Raw genomic sequence first — 22375 nt, 5'->3', positions numbered from 1 at the left:
GGCAGCTTATTTCTAGAACTATTTCCCCAGTCATTCCCCCAACTGTAGCCATGGTTTTTACCTCTTCTATTATTAATGGGTTTTTTTCTATCCATTCATTTCTCCAAAATAAATTCAGCTCTTCCTACACAATACAATCTATCAAATCACAGATTTGATGTTGTACTGGTCTTCACTTGTCCTTCCCTCACTCATTCTCGATGGGCTGTCCCACCAAACTGGCTTCTGGTAGGAATGGCCCATGAGAGACTAGGGAATACTAGATATTCATGGAATGCAGAGAAGACAATTCTTTCTTGCGCGCCCTCTCTGATCAAGGGCCCCATCTCTAAAACTGCAGCTCCAGCCAGGCGGGCCCCACCCCCTGCACTCCAGGTACACCATTTCTTCCTTAATCCCTCCAGCCCTCGGCAAAGGAGCAGCCTCCCGCTACTGCTAGTTGCCAGTATTTACTCCTTTAACCGCCCACGTATCTCAAAGCAGACTCTTCCTTAAAGATATTTCAGTTGAACATCTGGAGTGAACGAACGGTTTCTTGCAGGGCCCCCTAACTGATAAAGCAGTGCTACTTGTTAATTTTTTTTTTCTAATGAACATGAAAATGAAAAAGTCCATGTAGCCTTATCAACAAAGGAACACACATACAACACTCATAATACTCAAAAGTTCAGTCCAATCTTTATCTCTGTAAAATATTTGAGAATGTTATCCAACTTATATAGGTAAACGCAGGTGTTATTTTGTTCATTCAATTCATTCAATCAATACTTACTGATGGCACACTACATGTCAGGCAAGGAACAGTGGGGAGCAACAGAAACAAGTTCCTGCTCTCCGAGAACTTAGTAAATATAATAGGAAAACAACATGGTGATTCTGTGCTATGAACAAAAATAAAGCAGCGAAGCAGAAGGGGATAGGTATTTTACATAAGCAAAGACCTAGCCATGCAAACTTCTGGTAAACTACGACAGAGTAAACAAAAAGGGCAAAGTCTTAAATACAGTACTGTCCTTGGCACATGCCTTCTAAGTTTCTGGTAAACTTATTAATAAATACAAAATCTAATAAGCCTTAAATAACTATTAAAAACTTTAAAAATTCCTCTTTAATCATATGTGTGTGCATGTCAATGGATGGGAATGTATGTGCAATCCTTTGTTCTGTAGCTTATGTATCTAGTCACTATACAAGGACTAAAACAGTGGATCTCAAATTACAGTCTTCAAACCAGCAGCACTGGTGTCACCTTTGAGCAAGTTAGAAATGCAAATGTCTTTTAACAAGCTCCTGAGGTGATTCTTATGCAAATTAAAGTTTGAGAACCAGGGTACTAAAATCACCTAAAACTCAAAGACTGTGTTCCCAATTAAGGCTACGGAAAACACAGCTGGCCGGTAAGTTGAACTACAACATAAAGTTTTACCTAAAAGACCACCCTATTTCCATGATTATCTCATTATGGAATATTATCATACCTTTATACCAATTTTGTAAATATCTACCTTATAATATCAGCTCTGAAAAATCAAACAAGCAGTAAACATAAAAGCCTACCTTTGCATCTGTTTTATTTCCACTTCTTTACAGTTAATAACCAGCTATCAGATATTACAATTTTTAAAAACTGCTAGGAAAAATATAAATCTGATTATGCTCAGAACTGGAGAGACTATAAAGAGCTAAGGGACTTTGTCTATCAAACAGACTTGGAGAGATACTTTCCTGCCTGGCAATTTTTTTTTTTAAGAGTTCTGAAGTACCAGAGGCACCTGGGTGGTTCAGTCAGTTAAGCATCCAACTCTTGGTTTCGGCTCAGGTCATGATCTTATGGTTTGAGTTCGAGCGCCACATCAGGCTGCATCAGGCTCCATGCTGTCGGTGTGGAGCCTGCCTGAGACACTCTCACTCTCTCTCTCTCTCTCTCTCTCTCTCTCTCTCTCTCTCTCTGAGCCCCTCTCCCACTCAGGCGCATGCTCTCTCTCAAAATAAATAAACTTCAAAAAAAGTTTTTTTTTTTAACTACTAGATTCTTCAGTCACTAAGTGGAAAACTGAGAAAGGCTGAGGGAACGAGAAAAGGAGAGAAATAGTTTTCTTATGGAAGAAAAAGCACCTATGATGCTTTTACTAAAGAAGGTGTACATTTTCAGGAGTTCTTGAGAGAAGATGTTTCAGGTCTTCATGGAAATGTGGCACGTCAGCTTCCTATATGGACCTGAAGAAAGACTGCTTTATGATACCAAGAGGAAAAAAACCCGACAGGGAAACAGAGGTACACTGAGTAAAGGTCTACTAAGGAGTGAATATGCAAGTCCTCCTTTACCGGACTAACTTCTAGACTTTCAGAGGCTTCAGTGGTAGGCAAAACTGCCACCATTATACCTGGGTATCAGAAAACCTATAGAAAACCTCTGATCCCTCACGTCTGGGCCAGTCACCCCTTATATGCACCAACAGTACCCTGTACTTCCTTTATGATGGCAATTTGTCTAACAGAATGATAATTAGTCTGTCCATCCACTCCACTAGAGCATCAACTCTGTGAGGACAGACAACAGATCTGTACGGTACACAGATCAGTTGATGCACAGTTTTAATTTATCCACGACTGCGCTGCTCAACCAACCTCTAATACCCACATAAGAATATTCCGTGAAAAGGGGCCTGGGTGGTTCAATAGGTTAAGCATCCAACCTTGGCTCAGGTCATAATCTTGTGGTTTGTGAGATCAAGCCCCACATCAGTCTCTCTGCTGTCAGCACCAAGCCCACTCCAGATCCTCTGTCTCCGTCTTCCTCTACCCCTCCCCTCCGCCCCCTCTCAAAAATATATAAACATGAAAAAATAGGTATCTTATGACAAGTTGCTAAAAAGGACTTCAGTAATTCTAGAATCCAAAAATAAGTGATACGTTTTCTTGGTGTAATAGTTTCACCTTATTTTTTGGCAGAAGAACAGACACTCAGATCAATGGAACAGAATAGAGAACCCAGAAATGGACCCACAAACGTATGGCCAACTAATCTTTGACAAAGCAGGAAAGAATATCCGATGGAGGGGCGCCTGGGTGGCTCAGCTGGTTAAGCGGCCGACTTCGGCCCAGGTGATGATCTCGCGGTCCGTGAGTTCGAGCCCCGCGTCGGGTTCTGTGCTGACAGCTCAGAGCCTGGAGCCTGTTTCAGATTCTGTGTCTCCCTCTCTCTGACCCTCCCCCGTTCATGCTTTGTCTCTCTCTGTCTCAAAAATAAATAAACGTTAAAAAAAAAAAAATTTAAAAAAGAATACCCGATGGAATAAAGACGGTCTCTTCAGCAAGTGGTGCTGGGAAAACTGGACAACGACATGCAGAAGAATGAACCTGGACCACTTTCTTACACCATGCACAAAAATAAACTCAAAATGGATGAAAGACCTAAATGTAAGACAGGAAGCCATAAAAATCCTCGAGGAGAAAGCAGGCAAAAACCTCTTTGATCTTGGCCGCAGCAACTTCTTACTCAACACGTCTCCAGAGGCAAGGGAAACAAAAGCAAAAATGAACTACTGGGACCTCATCAAAATAAAAAGCTCTGCACAGTGAAGGAAACAATCACAAAACTAAAAGGCAACTGACAGAATGGGAGAAGATATTTGGAAAAGACATATCAGATAGAGGGTTAGTATCCAAAATGTATAAAGAACTTCTCAAACTCAACACCCAAAAAACAAATAATCTAGTGAAGAAATGGGCAAAAGACATGAAGAGACACTTCTCCAAAGAAGACATCCAGATGGCCAACCGACACATGAAAAAATGCTCAGCATCACTCATCATCAGGGAAATACAAATCAAAACCATAATGAGATACCACCTTACACCTGTCAGAATGGCTCACATGAACAACTCAGGCAACAACAGATGTTGGCGAGGATGCGGAGAAAGAGGATCTCTTTTGCAGTGTTGGTGGCAATGCAAGCTGGTGCAGCCACTCTGGAAAACAGTGTGGAGGTTCCTCAAAAAACTAAAAATAGAACTACCCTACGACCCAGCAATTGCACTACTAGGCATTTATCCAAGGGATACAGGTGTGCTGTTTTGAAGGGGCACATGCACCCCCATGTTTATAGCAGCACTATCAACAATAGCCAAAGTATGGAAAGAGCCCAAATGTCCATCGATGGATGAATGGATAAAGAAGATGTGGTATATATACACAATGGAGTATTACTTGACAATCAAAAAGAATGAAATCTTGCCATTTGCAACTATGTGGATGGAAATGGAGGGTATTATGCTAAGTGAAATCAGTCAGAGAGAGACAAATATCATATGACTTCATTCACATGAGGACTTTAAGAGACAAAACAGATGAACACAAGGGAAGGGAAACAAAAATAATATAAAAACAGGGAGGGGGACAAAACTGAAGAGACTCCTAAATATGGAAAGCAAACTGAGGGTTACTGGAGGGGTTGTGGGAGGGGGGATGGGCTAAATGGATAAGGGGCACTAAGGAATCTACTCCTGAAATCATTGTTGCACTATATGCTAACTAATTTGTATGTAAATTAAAAAAATAAAATTAAAAAAAAACAAAAAAAGAAAATATTATTTTTGTTGCTACACTAGTAGCCCTTCCTCCAAAAAGACAACTTGTGAAGCTAGCCAAGAGTACGGGAAAACTGAACCATCCTCTGGAATGATAAATAACACAAAGCCAATGAAATGAAGAAAAGCAGAAAGGTAGCCAAAGAAAGCAAAATTAATGAAGGGCTTAGAAAAATCAACAGAACAAATGGGGCATCAAAATCTTAAAAATACTCCTTATAACCCTGAAGTGAAGTCTGCACTAGAGAATCATAAGTAATGAACTTGTATCAAGGATTAAAAGAGTGAATCTTTAAATTTGGACTAGTTAAACTGACTGAATTTTTTTCTAAGAACTCAGGGATTTTCATGTGACAAAAATTGGCAAAACATGGCAAAAATGCCACTGATATTTACAACAAATAATTTGGAGGCTAGAAGTAAATTCAATTCAACACTAAATGCATATCAAGCACATTCAATGTGTAAGATACTGTGACTATATTAGCTTTTCGAATTATTTTTAACCTGAGTTCAAGGATTAATGAAAGACGGTGGAGGTGGGGCAAGGCTCTTTTACCATCCTAATTCAGAACTCGTTTGTAACGAAAAAAACATTCTTTTCCTATGTATCTTTTCACCAATTTGTAACCTTAGAATAACCAGAGACATCCCTCCTACGTGGCCAATTTACCATTACTATACAGCCTTCCCTCTCCTTATATAAAGCTCTCTATTCCTATTAGGTTTTAGTTTTCTTGACTTTGGTTCTATTAAATTCTCTTTTCTCCATGTTATCCTCTATTAAATAGTAGTAGTATTCAGATTATAAAATCCCTGTTCTCAGGTAACTTCACTGGGTCCCTAACTATAAATACCAAATATAATCCATCTTCAGTTTCAGGGTTTTGGAGCCCCTATTGCCCCAAATACACTGCTGTTTTCATTTCTATCTGCTCTTTTGGCTGCCTTTATTTTGTTAATACCTGTCACTGGCTTTTACTTAGTTTTCTTTCAGGGTTCTGTGCACACTCTCGTTACCCACTGAACTCCTGTGTCACCAAGTTCTCCTTTCCAAACTTTTTTGAAAGTCTTATGTTGTAGTTTCCCTGTTTTCCCCCTTGCTCCCTCCAAGCCCGAACGAAGAAGAACAAAGGCTACAGAACCCAAGACTTCACATAAGACTTAAAGAATATCTAATTATATGGGGCACCTGAGTGGCTATGTCCGTTAAGCATCTGACTTCGGCTCAAGTCATGATCTCACTGTTCGTGAGTTCGAGCCTGGCATTGGGCTCTGTGCTGACAGCTCAGAGCCTGGATGCAGCCTGCCTTGGATTCTGTGTCTCCCGCTCGCGCGCGCGCTCTCTCTCTCTCTCTCTCTCTCTCTCTCTCTCTGCCCCTCCCCCACTAGCTCGGGCGCACTCTCTCACTCTCTCAAAAATAAATGTTAAAAATTTTTTTAAAATAAAATAACGAATATCGAATTATAAAAACATCTGAAACACTAAATAGTAAAAATCTAGATGCCATTATAATCCTTCAGTTATTTCAAGTTTTGTAATATATCTATTCTAACATTACTAAATTTTAACACCTAACTTTAACACTCAGTTATTTCCACAAGGGAAAAAAGTAATGAAGTATTCAAAATCTAATATGGTTATACTGAATCTGGTTTCAATAATCTGAATTTAACCTTCAAATCTAAGCTATTATCTGTCCTATTTTACAACCTACAGATAGTCATTCAGCAGCCAAGGTTTCCCCATCCACAGTCCAAATCCTTACAGCCACTTAAAATCCACACTTTTTCCATTTCTCTTCTCAACTTCAAGAAATGAAGCCAAAAAAACCACGAGCATAAAAATTATTCTGGCTAAAAAAATGTTTTAACTACAACTGGCCACAAATTTCAAAAGTCCTCCTTCAAAAGTCTGCCCTAATGCAGTAAGGAGAAACATGACCTGACTTGGTCTCTTATTTTTAGTGTTCCACATTATAGAGGTGGTATTCATAGATAATTAACAGTAATCAAACAAGAACAAGAAAAGGAATCCCTAAAAGACCTTTCAAACTAGCCACAGGAAACCCAATAAAGACCAAAGCAGTTTAACCCACTAAAAGTTTTATACAAGATATTGTCACTTTTCTTAAATAATCTATTTGAAAACGGGATTTAAGAGTTTACTTCTTAAATCACACTATGAAAAAGATAAGCAAAATCAAGCAAACTGAAACATCTATACACAGGAAAGGCATTCTACCATCCTGTTTCTGATAGCAAACAGAGTAAATTGTATCTTGTAGCAAGACTTTAAATCAGGCCACCCAACACAGAAGAATCTTAAAAATATATTGCAACCAGGGCCATAAGCTAACTGCCTACAAATAAAACCATTTTTGAAAACACGAGGTCATTACATCTTCCTAATAATATTCTGTGCCTAAAGAAAATGGTTTTAATTAGTAACATCAGACCGAAGTCTTCATTTTACTTCAAACACTGGTAAGTGAATTGATAAAATATCACATACAAGGGCCTCTCATCACCAACAAAAAACCTACTATGCACTAAGTAAGTTAATATTTGGATTTACTCTCCTATACACTTAAATGACTGGCATTTCTTGAAGGCAACATGTTCGAAAATAAGTACTCAATAAGTAAGTTTGGCCTCATCACCTAGTAAAAAGTCCCTAAATCCAATAAAAGCCTATTAAAGCTTGAGGTTGGGTACATAAAGGAAAAAAACCCTACTGGGAGGCAGCAAAATTCAAAGACAAACATTTATATCAAAAGGCTGTATTTAGGGGCAGCTGGGTGGCTCAGGGGATTGAGCGCCCCACTCTTGATTTCGGCTCAGGTCATGATCTTGCTGTTCCTGGGATCAAGCCCGCGTTGGGCTCTGCACCGTCAGCTTAGGATTCTCTGTCTCCCTCTCTGCCCCTCCCCTGCTTATTCACTCTCTCTCAAAAATAAATAAATGTTTTTTAAAAAAAGGCTGTATTTAATCACAACAATTTCAAATGAGTCCTTACTATATATGCCACGCCCTGCTCTAAGAGCTTTACTAATCTCATTTAACCCTCACAACAATTTTCACTTTACAGAAACATAGATTAAGCAGAGAATTTAAATAACTTGTCCAAATCCTGGCAGAACAGAATTCAAACCCAGATACTCTGATTCCATTATTTTTTCCCTATCAACTATTTCCAGTTGTTTCCACTGATAGTATTTAACATCTAAGACAAAGCAGTAAAGATAAAATTAAAGTCAAAACTACTTAGTACATTCTGCAGGAAGTATTTGATGTCTAAATATCCTTCCATTTCAAAACTGAGAATACTCGTTAGCCATCAGATCCCAAGTAGGACATACTTGGAAGTGGGGCATACTTGGGAGAAAGTATCATATAGAAACTACCAAACAAAAAAACCTGAACTATCGTATAAACCAGGGTTATACGAAAACATGGTCTGTGGGCCAAATTCAGCTCTCAGCCTGTTTTTATACAAGCCCCAGGCTAAGAATGATTTTTACATTTTTTAAAGGGCTGCATAAACAAAACAACTTGCGGTAATAAAGCCTAAAATACTTACTATTTGGCCCTTTACAAAAAAAAGTTTGCAGACTCCTGATTTAAGCTACTAAATAAAGGGATTCCCTCCTTTTTCTAAAATAGCTAAATGCAAAAACTAACTTGTTGGAAGACAAGCTATATCCAGGTAGATAAAATGAGTAGATTCCCACAGCTCCAGACCAGAAGACAAAACCTCTTAAGCACATCCCCCTCAAAAAAGGGCAAAAATAAATAGTGCCCTCTCACCAGGAGGTGGCAGTAGATTCTTCCAGAGGCAAGGTTCTGGTTTGCCCATGGGCTCAGGTTTTTTGTGGTTACTACTAAGAAAAGCTTGATCTCTCCAGAGCTGACTTCCTGGGCCTGACAATCTGCACAAGAAGTGGGAAAGGCGACTGAAGCGGGGACAAAAACTAACCACATCTTCTTTCAGTGATCTGTTCACTCCCAGCTAGAAAAATGACACCATTTCCTAAATGCATCTGGGCTGAGTTAAGGAGGACAGAAGGCAAGTGAAAATGATCGACTTATATTATTCAGGGCTGTTCTTCATTTTTGCTTCTATAATTCTTTAAGTAACTGCCCTTCAGTTAGTTGAGTCAGAAAACGGATTTCTGTCTCCAAACTTCAAGCAAGATGGCATTTTAAAGATCAGAAGTTAAAAGGAAAAAAATGTAATCTTTAGATGTATCTTAGCAGAGGTAACTGAGAAGTCAAAACAGGAAATTACAAGTCAGATGAACACACGCAAAAGTTGCAGGTACTGCCTGACCGCACAAGCTAATTGGCCTGCCAGGCGATGGCAAACATCCACGACAGTGCCAGACCTCCCGTTCTTATGCCAACCCTCTACTACACAACCCAAAACTTCATTTTTGCCCAGAAACCCGTGGACATTTAATCAAATAACATTAGTATAAAACATGCCATGTCATGAAGCTCCTTGCTATTCATGATGACTCAGCAGCTGCTGCAAAACATAGAGGTGACAGACAACGTAAGACAGCAGACAGCTAGCAGGCAGTCTACAAGTCCACAAAAGTTCCAGTAAGGACTAAGGACAGTTTTTATTTTTAGATTGTTAAAAACTGAGCATTTGTATACTCCTGCATACTTTTCTTTGGTGTTTTCTGCCAATATTAAGTAACACCTGCCGTGTTGATCAAGAAACCCCCAAACATCTTTAATCCCAATTCAAAAGCTAAAATGTATTTTCTTTCTCAATTAAATGGCTAGGGCAAGGGGTGCCTGTGTGGCTCAGTCGGTTAAGCGCCCGACTTCAACTTTGGTCATGATCTCCCAGTTTGCGAGTTCAAGCCCCACACAGGGCTCTGTGCTGACAGCTCAGGGCCTGAAGCCTGCTTCTGTGTCTCCTCCTCTCTCTGTCCCTCCCCCATTGAGACTCCAGTGTGCGCTTGTGCGCGCGCGCGCTCGCGCGCGCGCGCGCGCTCTCTCTCTCTCTCTCAAAAATAAACATTAAAAAAATGTTTTCAAATGGCTAGGGCAAGAAGCTGGAAGTATTTTAGATAAGGGGAAAAGATAAATTACCAAGGTCTTAAAACTACACAGCCTAAAATCACATCCGATCTAAGGCAATCTGGATCATAAGTATTATGTTGTTAAGGCATCAGGTCCCCCAAATTAGTTTATCTTAAGTACATTTAAAAATAAGCTGTGATTGTAACATTTGCCACCTGGAATATATTAACTCCTTTTTAAACTCTGTCCAGATCATCCAATACATGTACTTAAAACATCTTATTTTTTATATAGTAACTTTCTTGTAAGATCTGAGAACTCAAAGACATTTATTCTTCAAGAGAAACAGAAAGCATGTGTGTCTAACTTCCATTCTACAAAAGGATTAGGTTAAATGGCCAGGCGTGTGACCTGAATTCTAATCTTAAATTTGCCTGCAATACCCCACCCCTATTCCTCACAAAGAAATTTAAAAACCGGCCCTTTCTGTATACATCTGGGGGAAGCCTACTGGGAGGTAAAAGTAATGTCACGACTTCTAGCCATTAGCTACTTAAAATTATAAACCACAATTTTTACTATTAAAAAATTTCCCCCCAATTTTACTTTTAAAAATTTGCGTTTTAATGATACAATTTAACATCATCACCAAACATGTTAAAATATTCAATACCACCATCATCCAAAATAAAGCAATCTAGGAATTCTACCTTTAATAGGATGCAACAAGTTACCAGACCCTTTCCCCATACTTTTGTTTAACAGCCTTAAGACACACACCTGCACCTTAGCCTCACTGTCAAATTTTATACATGACTTTTATTAAAATAATTTAAAATTTTCCTATTCAATTCCCATAATAAACAAATAAGTTTTTTTAAATAATATTTTCTCAAAATCAAATGTATCGTTTACAATTAGGATAAACTCCTTTTCATACTTCAAACACCCATGAGTGCACAAGGTGGTTAATGAGAAGACCACCAACATTCCTGGGTGTCAAAAGTACCTTAAACTTCTAGAATACGCCCCGTAATATTAAAATATTTCGTGCATGAGATCAGAACTGGAGTCCCGGTCAACTGTGCGTAACAGCCAGTTCTAGCCTCCAAAATAAAATGGGGGGGGGGGGGGGCGGGAGTGGATAGAAGAGGAGAGGGAAGAGTCTCGCAGCGGAGAAAAGACGTAAGGGTGAAGAGGGACTTTCAAAATGCCCCAGGACCTAGGTAACTATTATCCGGTTATGCGAGAGGAGGGGGAAAATCTAAGTGGATGCTCTCAGATCGAAGGACACCGGCAGGGGAGACGCGGAATTAATTAATAGCATGAAACAAAGTTATTCCACTTTCTGTGTAACAGCGCCCCGTCCCCACCCCCGGGTGCCTCGGAAGCGGACTGCCTGGGACAGCCCCCTCCCCACACAAACTGAAACGCGGGAGACTAGAAAACAGCAAGCGTATGGGCCTCCAGCCACATCTCTTCCTTTCTCCCTGGAGAGGACGTGAGTAATACCCTCAAACCCCCCAACCCCCGCCAAAACCGAAAGAAATGCGCGCAACGTGGGCCTAGAATTTCTGTTCCCGCCCTGCGCCTGTCTGGGGAAGCCCCTGGCCCAGAAGATCGGGGAGAGGCGGCCCGAACCACACGTGTGTGCCGCAAAGATGGGCCTGTCTCAGCCCACTTCCCGTCGCCACTCCGGCGGCCTGAGATCCCGCCGCCTGGCTCGGGCCTTTCCTCGGGCCCTAGCGTCCGCTCCACGTGGGGCACCAGGGCCCCACGCCGCCTGTTCCCTCCCGCTGAGTTCCGAACCCGCTGAGATGCCACCGCGTCGGGGTTCCATACCTGGTGCTGTTGTCGCCCCTGCTGGTAAGGCTTAATTGGCCCCTGGTGGCAACGCCGCGTCCGGATCTTGCCGCCACCGCCCCCTCCTATTCCTCCGGCTCCCGAGGCCATGGCGGAGCCTCCGCCGCTTCCCGCGTCGGGGCGGGTAAGGGGGCGGGAGAGGCAGAGGTGGAGGCCTTAGAGCCCCCCCCCCGCCCGGCCCCAGCCCAAAAGTCCGCCTTCGCTGCCCACACAGTAGGGCACAGGCACACCAGGAGCCGCGAGGTTTCGAGCAGGAGCGGAGAGAAAATGCGCGCTGGCAGCAGGGAAGGCGGTGGCGGCGACTGAGGCCGAGGAGCTGGCTCCGGTCCGGCAGCCTCCTGCGGACCCCCGCCTCTGTGTATGTCACGGTCTCTATGGAGATCCCCCGCAGAGGACAACGCGATCAGCTCCAGGCGCTGTTTAGGCCTAACTCGACCGCCGGCTGATGGGGATTCTTTCGTCGCCCTAGCCGTAGCTGCCGCAGTTGAAGCCGCCGGCGCCGCCCGCCTACCCCTCCCCTTTGCGCACAGCGCCCGCCCCGCCGCCGTCGTCGTCGTCCCTGCAGTCGCCGCTGCTATTGCGCCTATTGCCGCTGCTAAGGCCGCCGCCGCGGTCGCGAGCCAGAACGCCGTCACTCGTCAGCGCCCGACGCGTTTGCATCATTACACTGCGACCGAGTGATAGGCGAAGAGGAAGGGAGGGCCGGCCGAGCCCGCGCTCTCGGCCGCGCGGCACGCTGGGAAGCGTAGTTCAGCGGAAGAACGAAAGGAGGACGCGGAAGGAGATCCTCGGATCCCCGCAGAGGCACAAAGCCGCGGGCTCCGTCCTTTTTATTGCTTTTAGCTGTAAACTTAGACTTGGACAGAGGCATTTAGCATAGAAACAATAACCTCTTTTCATTCAACTTCCCCTTTGGTTGGTAAAGCGGGCAGAAAGTCAACAGATAGTAAAATCGAAGACAGGAGCTAATATAAAAAAATGTTTTTTTAATGGTTGAAAAAGCAATGTTGGTGACCTTTAAGCCTAAAGCAGAATTTTAAAATGTATGCGGTTTCATTAATGTCCCATTAACATGTAAGGGCTTTGCTGTCAAACACAAGGACTAGAATTCTGGCCCCACCGCTCTCTAGCTTGACCTTACAGAAGTCAAAACTTTCTGAGCCTTGGCTTCGTCTTCCGTAAAATGGGAACCATAGTGATCGTTCATGCAGAGGACCTAGTATCTGTCCTGGTAGGCAAGAACTGCAATAAATGGTTACAATTATTACCCACAGGCAGGCAGCTCACATTAGACGTAAGTGGTAGGTTACCGGTAATAAAAGTATACATATATTGCTCCAAATAGAAGGCATTCTATTTAGGAAAGTGAGTAAGTGAGCTAGGATCAAAGACTGATCCCACAAAGAATAGAGATTGTAGGAATTGATGGTCAGAAGGGCTTCCTGGGGCGTGCCTGGGTGGCTTAGTCTGTTGGGCCTCACACTTTGGCTGAGGTCATGATCTCGCAGTTCTTGAGTTCCAGCCCCCATCCCCACATCAGGCTCTGTACTGACAGCTCAGAGCCTGGAGCCTGCTTCAGATTCTATGTCTCCTCTGCCCCTCCGCGGCTTGTGCTCTCTCTCTCAAAATAAACATTTTAGGGGCGCCTGGGTGGCTCAGCCGGTTGAGCACCCGACTTTGGCTCAGGTCATGATCTCATAGTTCGTGAGTTCGAGCCCCGCGTGAGGCTCTGTGCTGACAGCTCAGAGCCTGGAGCCTGCTTCCGATTCTGTGTCTCCCTCTCTCTCTGCCCCTCCCTTGCTCATGCTCTGTCTCTCTCTCTCTGTCTCAAAAATAAATAAAACATTAAAAATAAATAAATAAATAAACATTTTAAAAATTGAAAGAAAAGGCTTCTTGGTCATGTGGTTCAGCCCCCACATTCAACCCACCAGACAGGGGTTCAGAGAATTCAGGTGGCCTGCTCAAGGACACTCAGCCCCAGGGAACCCAAAGCCACAACTATAACCCAACTTTCTGAGTTGAGACAAGTAAACAAATGAGGGAAAAAATCTGCTGTAAAAAAAACAGGTTTAGTGCTCCACTTGAGACAATTGATCTTAAAGGTTGTAAGTTTCAGAGTCAAACAGACTTAATTTCAAATCTATCACTTACTAGCTGTGTAGCCTTGGGGAAGTTACTGATCCTCTTTCTAAGCTTCAGTTTCCTCATCTGCAAATAGAATGAATATTTACCTCAACAGGTTGGTGGTTCTAATGAAAGGATTAATATATATAGCTCATAATAACTACTTAGAAAGCATGTAATATCCAGCTATTAAATACAAATTAACTCTAAGATGTTCATACCATCTCCACCACCAAACTGCACAATTCAAATCACTCCTATAAATCATGTCAGTCAGATTGTGAAACCAAACTTACAGTACCTTGGATTTTGTAGTACCTTTCAGCACCTAAGGAAACAGGCTGTATCAGGCATAGGTTTATAGAGCAAATGGCTTTCAGTGGCACCTCTGACCATAATCACCAAGACTATAAAAAGTTGCCAAATATGACAAACAAAATGAATCTACTTCCTCTTCTGTTTCCTGGTTGTCCTACCTCCGTGCCAGGCTCTACCACTAACTCCCCACTAGACTCGTCAGGTAGACGTGCTCCTTCCCCTGAAGCACCTCATCCTTCTTAAATACAATTGTCTCTCTTTCACAGTTATTAACTAGGTATTTGACAAGCAGAGTCAAGTAGTTCCTAATAAGCTCAGCCAGGGAAGGTCTGTACCTGAATATTTCACTGGGCTGTGTATATAGAAGATTGAACTGTAGTCATGTCTCATTTTCCCTTTTCACTCTACCAGACTCAGAATTTCCAGCACAGGAGAGTGAACGGGCTGGGGCTCAAAAATCATCCCTTTCTTAGAGGCCCGTTATTTGATGTCTGCATGGGACAGACTTCATATTCAAGCTTTGGAAAGGATATGCAAAAGAGCTGGGCCAACCTAAGATGAAACTTCAGAATTGAAAATTGGTAAGATTTAAGGAAGTACGGAAAAATTCACATCCCCCTTTAGCCTTATCTCCACTATTTACCCCATTTTACAGTTATTTCTTTGAAGCAAAACAGTGTTTAAGGGAAAAATAATACATTATTCCCACATTCATGTTACTGAGTTATTGGAAACGTTACCAGACTTGACAGCAAAGAAAAAATAAAAGGCAAGAGAAATTCGCATTCAAAACTCCTACAGCCTAATTTTACCCTGAAATAGTATCAGCCTCACTGTAGGTTGAAGTAACTTCTTGTGCATAGGTTTGGGATTTGAAAATAACATTGTGCTGAAATTCAGTTTGGAGCGACAATCCCCAAACCTAGAGTTCCTCAAGCATTTTTGGTACAGGACTCATTCTTCAGTTAGGAATTACTAGTAAGAGAATGGATTATAATAAAGTTATTCTGATTATAAAATTTAAAGAATCTGCCTGCATTCAAACATACGAATAATTCTTGAACGTTTCTCTAACAGAGACTATATATAAATTGGAAAAAAGTATCAAAAATAAATTGGAAAAAAGTATCAAATGACATGGACTGGTAATAGGCATTCCTGAAATCATTCCAGCCATATTAGGAGTTAATAGGCTTTTGAGGAAGGAAATAATTGTTATTTAACACTTACAATTATCAATCTCTATAGATGATGAATTGAATCCCTATAAACCCAATAAGGTTCTGGAGTTCACAGAATTGGAAAGTATCACTTAATAAATTGTGTGTTATGAACTAGCTACCTTCTGTTATTCATCCTTTTCCTTCTTATTAACTTCTATTCCTGTCAGTCTTTAGACCTCGACAAAATTGCAGTGGCTCTGAGAAGTGATCTTAAGTTTTGAGTTGTCTCATTGAGGGCATTTTAAGAGAAACTCACTCCTCCCCACCCGGGTTTTAAACTCCATGAAGGATTTTTTTTTTTTTTTCTCATTTCCAGATCCTGAACACATGGACCAGTGTTAACACGTAGCACTCACTCTGTACGTACTACAGCTAATCATACCAATGTCAACTGTTCCTATTTTATTGTAATAAATAATACACTGATTAATACAGCTAAACTGCTTTCTATAATCTTACCTAGCTTGCATGTATTTGTTTTCTATAGTGCATAACAAATTAATTACTTCTCAAATTCATTTATTTATTCCTGATAAAGCATTCAAGAGTATCATGAACAAATCCCTATGATGATGTTATGGAGAGATTCTCATGTAATCCTAACAATCCTTAGAGGAACTATTATCCTCATGTTACAAATAAGGAAACTGGGCATCGAGGGGATAAAAAATAATTTTAAAAATTATTTCAGAATAACAGAGTCAGTATTTGAATGATTTCTCCTCCTCCTAACTCCAAAGCACATGCTCTTACCCTCACTCTGTCATTTTTGTAGCCAATTTAGAAACTTATCTACCCCTTAAAATATTTTTTCTTTGAAAAAATGATTTTCTACCTTAATGGAAAATGGCATACTTTAGAAACCTCTCTGATGGCCTCCACACTGACATAAATGTTTAGACACTGGTTCTGCCTTACTGCATAGTGAGAATGGATATTTGCCAACTTTATGCTATGATAGCATTGGAAAGACTAGACTCCTATATGTGGCTTAGGATCACCTGAAAATGCAAGGACCTCCATTGTGGCATGGGGACGTGTGGTTATGCAGTAGGATGGCAATGAAGAGTACATCAGCAGGGCCACCTGAGTGAAAGGGATATCATAAATCAGGCCTCCAAATTCAGAGAGGAGCCACGTTAGCAAGACCAATAGAATTCAACGTATATCATGGAAACAAAAGAATAGTGTGAAGGATAGGGAGAAAAAAACTAACGGCAATTCGTACCCAAGATCAAGTGGCAGAACCTCACAGAAGACAACAGGACAAGAATTTCTTCCCAATAACCAAGTTTTCAACAAAGATTAGCCCAAGTTCACTTTTCTTAAACCTGGACCCAGTTTTTTCAGCCAGAATGGTTGGTTATATAGGGAGAGATCTCAATTTATGAAAAGCCTGTTACTGCTAGCACCCCCGGCCCCCAAGAAACTTCTTTATCCCCCCCATACAATATAGTAACTGCCAATTATAAATTACCACATGAAGAGGCTGCTGACGCTTCCACTAATTTCACATGAAATGCAATAGTCTAAACCCAACCTAGATTGAAAAACAGCCTTTATATATTCTTCAAAAGGTAGTCAATTCTGTCCAAAGGAGTATTCAGAGATGACAAGTATAAGAATTTAGAAATTACAGGGGCACCTGGGCGGCTCAGTCAGTTAAGCTCTGACCCTGGCTCAGATCATGATCTCACGGTTCGTGGGTTTGAGTCCCACGTTGGGCTCTGTGCTGACAGCTCAGAGCCTGGAGTCCGCTAAGGATTCTGTCTCCCTCTCTCTCTGCCCCTCCCCCACACATGCTCTGTCTCTCTCTGTCTCAAAACTAAATAAACTTTTAAAAAATAAGTTAGAAATTACACATTTATTTTATCTTAACATAAAATGAAGTATCTGCTGTGATGTCTATTGAAATTATTATTTTATTGAGAGCAGTTTTAGATAGATCTCTATGATCTTCTACACACATTTTCATGTGATAATTACCAAGAATTACATAGAAAAATAAGGTGAAACTAGTTTTTTTGTTTTTGATTCATTTTACACTTCAGTCTCAACTAGAGAAATCCAAAATGGGGTTGAGATTCTAGGAAGTTATTGGGGTTTTTTAGGTATTTAGGTATTTTAGGTATTTTAAGGAAGAGGGGCCATAGCATTGAGAAAATATTTAAAGATGTACGACATCATGCTCTCATTAACTTACTGTGTCCTCGGTCTTTGGGGAATAAAGTAATACTTAAAACTAAATGAATTAACTAATATAATCACGTTTTGATTAACTACCTATATCACTTAATTCTAACGTGTCATGTAAGATTTTTCCTCTTCCTATTTATGTCAATGTATACTAGCCTCTGACATAGATATGTTTACATACATTCCATTATAGTTTAAGGCATATTTTAAACTTACCAATTATAAATAGAAATTCAGTTTTATTGGATGCAATAAAAACCAAATTCAGGAAGACCCATTCCATCCTAACAGTTAAGACAGTTAATGAATCAACTAGGATTACACATTTCTGTCTAATTTTCAAATATAAACTAGAACATGAACAATGGAGATCAACTCTAAAACAAGAAGTGGATAGTTATAAACAATTTATAAACATAATCTAAATATTAAAAAAATATTTATTGAGAGCCTACTATGGTGATTTCTAATATATGTCACTGTACAAAACAGTAAAACCACCTCTGTTCACATGGTGTATCAGACTTCACCATTTTACTGAGTTGTCTTACAGCTTACTGCATTATGGTGTATTAACCACTAGAACTTAGCCCTAATAATTCACCCCCCAAAATTCTATATTCTAAATTCTAAACACATGCTAGTAAATTCATCCTCTATAAGAAATCTACGGGCTTCGTTTCATTTTTAAAAATATAATTAATCAGTTACATCAAAAAAACTGAACTCATCACTAAGGTTGCAAGCTATGTAAAACTCTAATATTTGCAAAACTCAATTTGCTTGCACTAAGTACCAAGGCTTTTCATTTTTAAAAAGCATTGGCAGAGAATGCTTGAGTTTATCAGACCCTAACTCATTAAGATGTTTCTTTTCAAGAGCATTCTATGAATTAACATGTTGACAACCCAAATGTCCACATCACCACCATAGGAAGGGTACAACCTACCAGTTAAAATGTGTCTTTTAGCCTCTTGCTACTCAAGGACAAGCAGCACCACCATTCCCTGGAGCTTGTAAAGGGTCTCTGCCATCCCAGGCCTACTCAATCAGAATCTGCATTTTAACAAGATAACCAGGTGACTCGTATGCCCATGACATTTGAAAAGCACCGTTTAAAAAAATTAACCATGCCACCAGAACTTATAAAGCACATCTGGTATGTTAAGAGTCTGAAACTAAACATTAGTTATGAAATATACTTGCGCATAGATATTTAAAGGACACTTTGGGACTCCTGGGTGCCTCTGTCAGTTAAGCATCTGACTCTTGGTTTCTGGTTAGGTCACGATCTCACGGTTCACGGGTTCGAGCCCCATGTCGGGCTCTGCACTGAGGACATAGACCCTGTTTAGGGTTCTCTCTCTCTGCCCCTCCCCATTCACACTCTGTCTCTCTCTCAAAATAAATAAAGAAACTTTAAAAAATAAAGAAACAACACTTTGCTAATTCCCAAATATCCTTATCTGTACAAATTTTCTTTTCAGAGTGAACTCATGACAAACAAAAAACATGGATGTAGAATAAACCATCTCATAAAATACCAGGCCCTTGAGCAGAGAAAAGAAATATCAGATTACTTCCTTAGAATTGCTATCACCTTTTGCTTTCCAAACCACTCACAAAATCATTGTTGAAATAGAAAAGCAAGCAGGAATGGACTCTAAGAGCAAATATTCTCTTTTGCTCTCAGTACCAGGTTAGCATCCAAATCCAAAATTCATGCAAAGAGGTCAGACAACTTGGAGTAAAATCTATAGATTTCACCTTAACAACAGAAATAACAGCTCTCTACTTGACAAATCACAAAAACAATTAAGTTGATTACCTACTTCTAATAGCTAGATCTCTTAAACAGGTGCTATGAAGTCAACACAGTATTCAGATGCAGTATTTTCTCCAAAATTTATGAATGGAAAAAAAAAATGGATCCTTCAGTCTAAAGATTTTCTGAAGTTGGTCATCAAAAGTTTTCTTTCCACAACACACAGAGGTCTTTACTCCTACAATAAGGAAGGCCTAAAAGTTGTGAACTACAAGAAAAAATCATTTTTATTTTATTTTTAAAGTCATTTTTCAAAGGCTCACATACACCTTCCTTCCTCAAGGCCAAATATAAATACATTTGCTCATATATATATTTATGGATCAAGGCATGGAAGTAATCAGTTATCCAAAGTTTCTGTAAACAGCAGGCTTAGGAATTCCCATTTTTCGCTAAAATCTACAACAACCAACAACTAGTTGACGAACCAGCAGCTTGTAGAACATGTGGATGTTTTCCTCTTATGTGCATTTCATTTTACTCCAAAGAGAGCAGAAATGAAATTAAGCATTTTTTTCCTTTTCCTTTTTCTTTTCATCAGGATCTTTTTCCAAAGGAAGGTAGACTACTTACCTGAAATGAAATTCTGGATTTAATGCATCCTTATTCTCCATTATCCCAGGTTGATTTAACAGACGTAATGATTAGTTAACAAGATGACTTTAACCCGGCACTTATAACCCGTGGCCGATGCCCTCAGTATATCTCACCTTGTTTGGATCCATCATATAGACAATAGACTATCGTGGGCTACCAAAAATACGGTTCTTCGAAACCAAAAAGAACTTTTCAAATATTCTCCAAAGCAAATAGGACCAAAGTTACACTACTCTACATTCAATATTAAATAGGCAGTATTGCCAAACAAACTAAGGCAACCCTGCAGACACTGAGCAAAGCCTACTCAAACACACCACCCCCAGTGAGGGAAAACCACCTCTCACATGAGGGTTTAGGCTCTAGCATATACACCATGCATAGAATTAAAACATCAAAGCAGACCATCGGGCTCCCCAGAGGCGCGAACCAAGCAACAAACAGCTTCTACCAGCCACAATTAAATCCAAGCCGTAACTTAGATGCTTTAAATTAGTAACAGTTAAACCAACTCTTTTTCACTTGCTTGGTCATAAAATCTTGCCCCCGCTGTGAGTCAGCAATGACTCATAAGCACTTCCTACAAGAAACACCTGCTTTTAGCCCCATCCCTTGCAGCTGAAGTGCTGAGATCAATGATTTTAGCCTCATGCTTGCTAACATCGGAGTGTAATCCCTCGTCTGTCTCATGCTAGAGGGTCCCGTGCAGAATTTCAGCAACTGCAATCAGGGAGCGCTGTCCCGCTGGGTGGTAAGGAGACAAAGCTATAATAAAAGCACTAGGACTTGACAATTGGGAAGGAAAAGCCATTTTTCTTGTTTTCACTGGGAATATGCCTCTCCCTTAACTCCTTCCACATCCTCTGGGCCCTCCCTTTGCAGCCAGGCTTCCTCAGGTACCAGCATCCGTCTTCCTTAAGGTTCAGTTTGGGTTTACAAGCAAAAGGGAGTTGCCTGTTCCCCTTCGTTTGTGCCATCAATAACTTTAGAACCGGATCCTTTGAAAAGCATTAAAAACTGAGATGGCAAAAAGAAAGGCAACAGCTCTTAGAAGCTCTCTGTCTTAATTGCAAGCTAAGGAAAAGAGGGATCCAGTGGCTGGTTCATATGTCAGATCCAAACAAGACAGGTCAGATCATTTGCTTAGATTTTCCAGCAATGGTCACCGAAAACTTCCTACCCGTGTGAGCAGTACAGAAAAAGGGGACACGTTTATAGAACGCTGTAGGAGAGGAAAGGGAGGGCTGAGATGAGAAAGGGAAGGGCACGTGTTAAATTCCCACCAACAGTCACAAGTAGCCATTTTGGAAACTTCTGCCAGGTCCACAGCTGATCTGAACTCACCTTTGGCGCATTCTCTCTCCATTGGTCAGTCCTCTGAGTCCAGACTGGCTCCTTGTTGACCCACCTTCAAAAGCTATAAAATAAGTGGGGGAAAGAAGACCGATACCTCCCAGGAATGGTGCAACAGCAGCACAGAGTATCACTTACTAACGCCCTAAATAATGAAGGACGGATGAATAATACATTCGAGAGAAAAGACCCTCCTTATTGCCACCTCACAGTTCCCTGACATTTTACATCCAGACGACCAGGCACAAATTGGATACGTGTTTATTACTTGGATGAATGCATACTCATAGAAGGTTTTGCCATTTGTAGTTCCCTCAACAACTTTTATGTTATGGAATTTTTTTTCCTGTGTGTTTCAAAAATACTTTAAGTTTGTTAAAATAACGCTTTTGGGTTAAAACACCTTTAATCTCCCTCTTTTCCTTTTCAATACAATTTATCCCAGACCATCTACTAGTTGTAGTGTCAGAGATAAACAGAAGAAAATCACTTTTCCACAATCAGATGAAAACGGTGCTTCCTCTGAGGGATTCTACCCAAATAGGAAGTGTGAACTAAAGGGACGAAGAAAGATCTGTACTTAAAACTTTGGGACACTATTCAACAAATATTTATTTTATCCTGGGCCATATATTCTGCAGATAGAAACATGATGATGACATATGTCCTACCCTTTTAGGGACAAGTAGAAATGGCTGTACTATTACTTTATTTTTAAGCATTTTGAATATATACTTATGCAGAAATTTTCCTTTGGGAAATATGTATGACATAAATAGCTTTAAGTGGGTGTTCTCCATTTCAAACAACTTGTCAGGCAGGTGAAAACGTCACATAAACTAGCATTGTTCCCACAATCCCGGGCTCAATGGAATTGTGATCAGGACATTCAAACAGGGAATGTGAGTACAATTTGAGGGTGCCATTCCTTCCTGTAGATGTAAATAAATTCTAGAAAGCTTAAAAGAAGGTATAGTAGGGGCGCCTGGGTGGCTCAGTTGGTTAGGCGTCCAACTTCAGCTCAGGTCATGATCTTGCAATTTGTGAGTTCAAGTCTCACATCGGGCTCTGTGCTGACAGCATGGAGCCTGCTTGGGATTCTCTCTCTCTCTCTCTCTCTCTCTCTCTCTCTCCCTCTCCCCACCCTTGCACTCTCTCTCTCTCTCTCTCTCTCTCTCAAACTAATAAATAAATAAGCTTTCAAAAATTAAAAAAAAAAAAAACTTTAAAAGAAGGTATAGTA

At 40.7% G+C, this 22375-nt stretch overlaps 1 protein-coding gene and 1 long non-coding RNA gene across 7 annotated transcripts in view; one reads left to right on the top strand and one right to left on the bottom strand.

Moving 5' to 3' along the window:
• The window catches only part of NUP153 (nucleoporin 153), an 88040-nt gene extending 66840 nt beyond the window's left edge, over nucleotides 1-21200 (bottom strand). For 3 of the 6 annotated variants that reach the window (XM_040460535.1, XM_040460538.1, XM_040460541.1), the window contains exon 1: nucleotides 11473-11612. In XM_040460535.1, coding sequence (XP_040316469.1) covers nucleotides 11473-11583 — 111 coding nt within the window. In that variant the 5' untranslated portion in view covers nucleotides 11584-11612. Of the gene's footprint in view, nucleotides 1-11472; nucleotides 11613-13647; nucleotides 13720-18306; nucleotides 18414-21123 lie in introns of those variants that run through there. The other 3 variants (XM_040460536.1, XM_040460537.1, XM_040460540.1) reach the window with 3 other exon arrangements.
• Nucleotides 13749-15619, top strand: LOC121020482 (uncharacterized). The gene is made up of 2 exons (XR_005786152.1): nucleotides 13749-14519; nucleotides 15478-15619. It is a non-coding gene; the product is annotated as an uncharacterized LOC121020482 (long non-coding RNA).
• Nucleotides 21201-22375: the final 1175 nt, after the last annotated feature.

The sequence above is a fragment of the Herpailurus yagouaroundi genome, unplaced genomic scaffold (assembly GCF_014898765.1).
Source record: "Herpailurus yagouaroundi ecotype Mexico unplaced genomic scaffold, PumYag 250, whole genome shotgun sequence".
Lineage (NCBI taxonomy): Eukaryota > Metazoa > Chordata > Mammalia > Carnivora > Felidae > Herpailurus > Herpailurus yagouaroundi.
The sequence above is the reverse complement of the archived record's forward strand: the minus strand, read 5'-3'. Positions and strand labels throughout refer to the sequence as shown.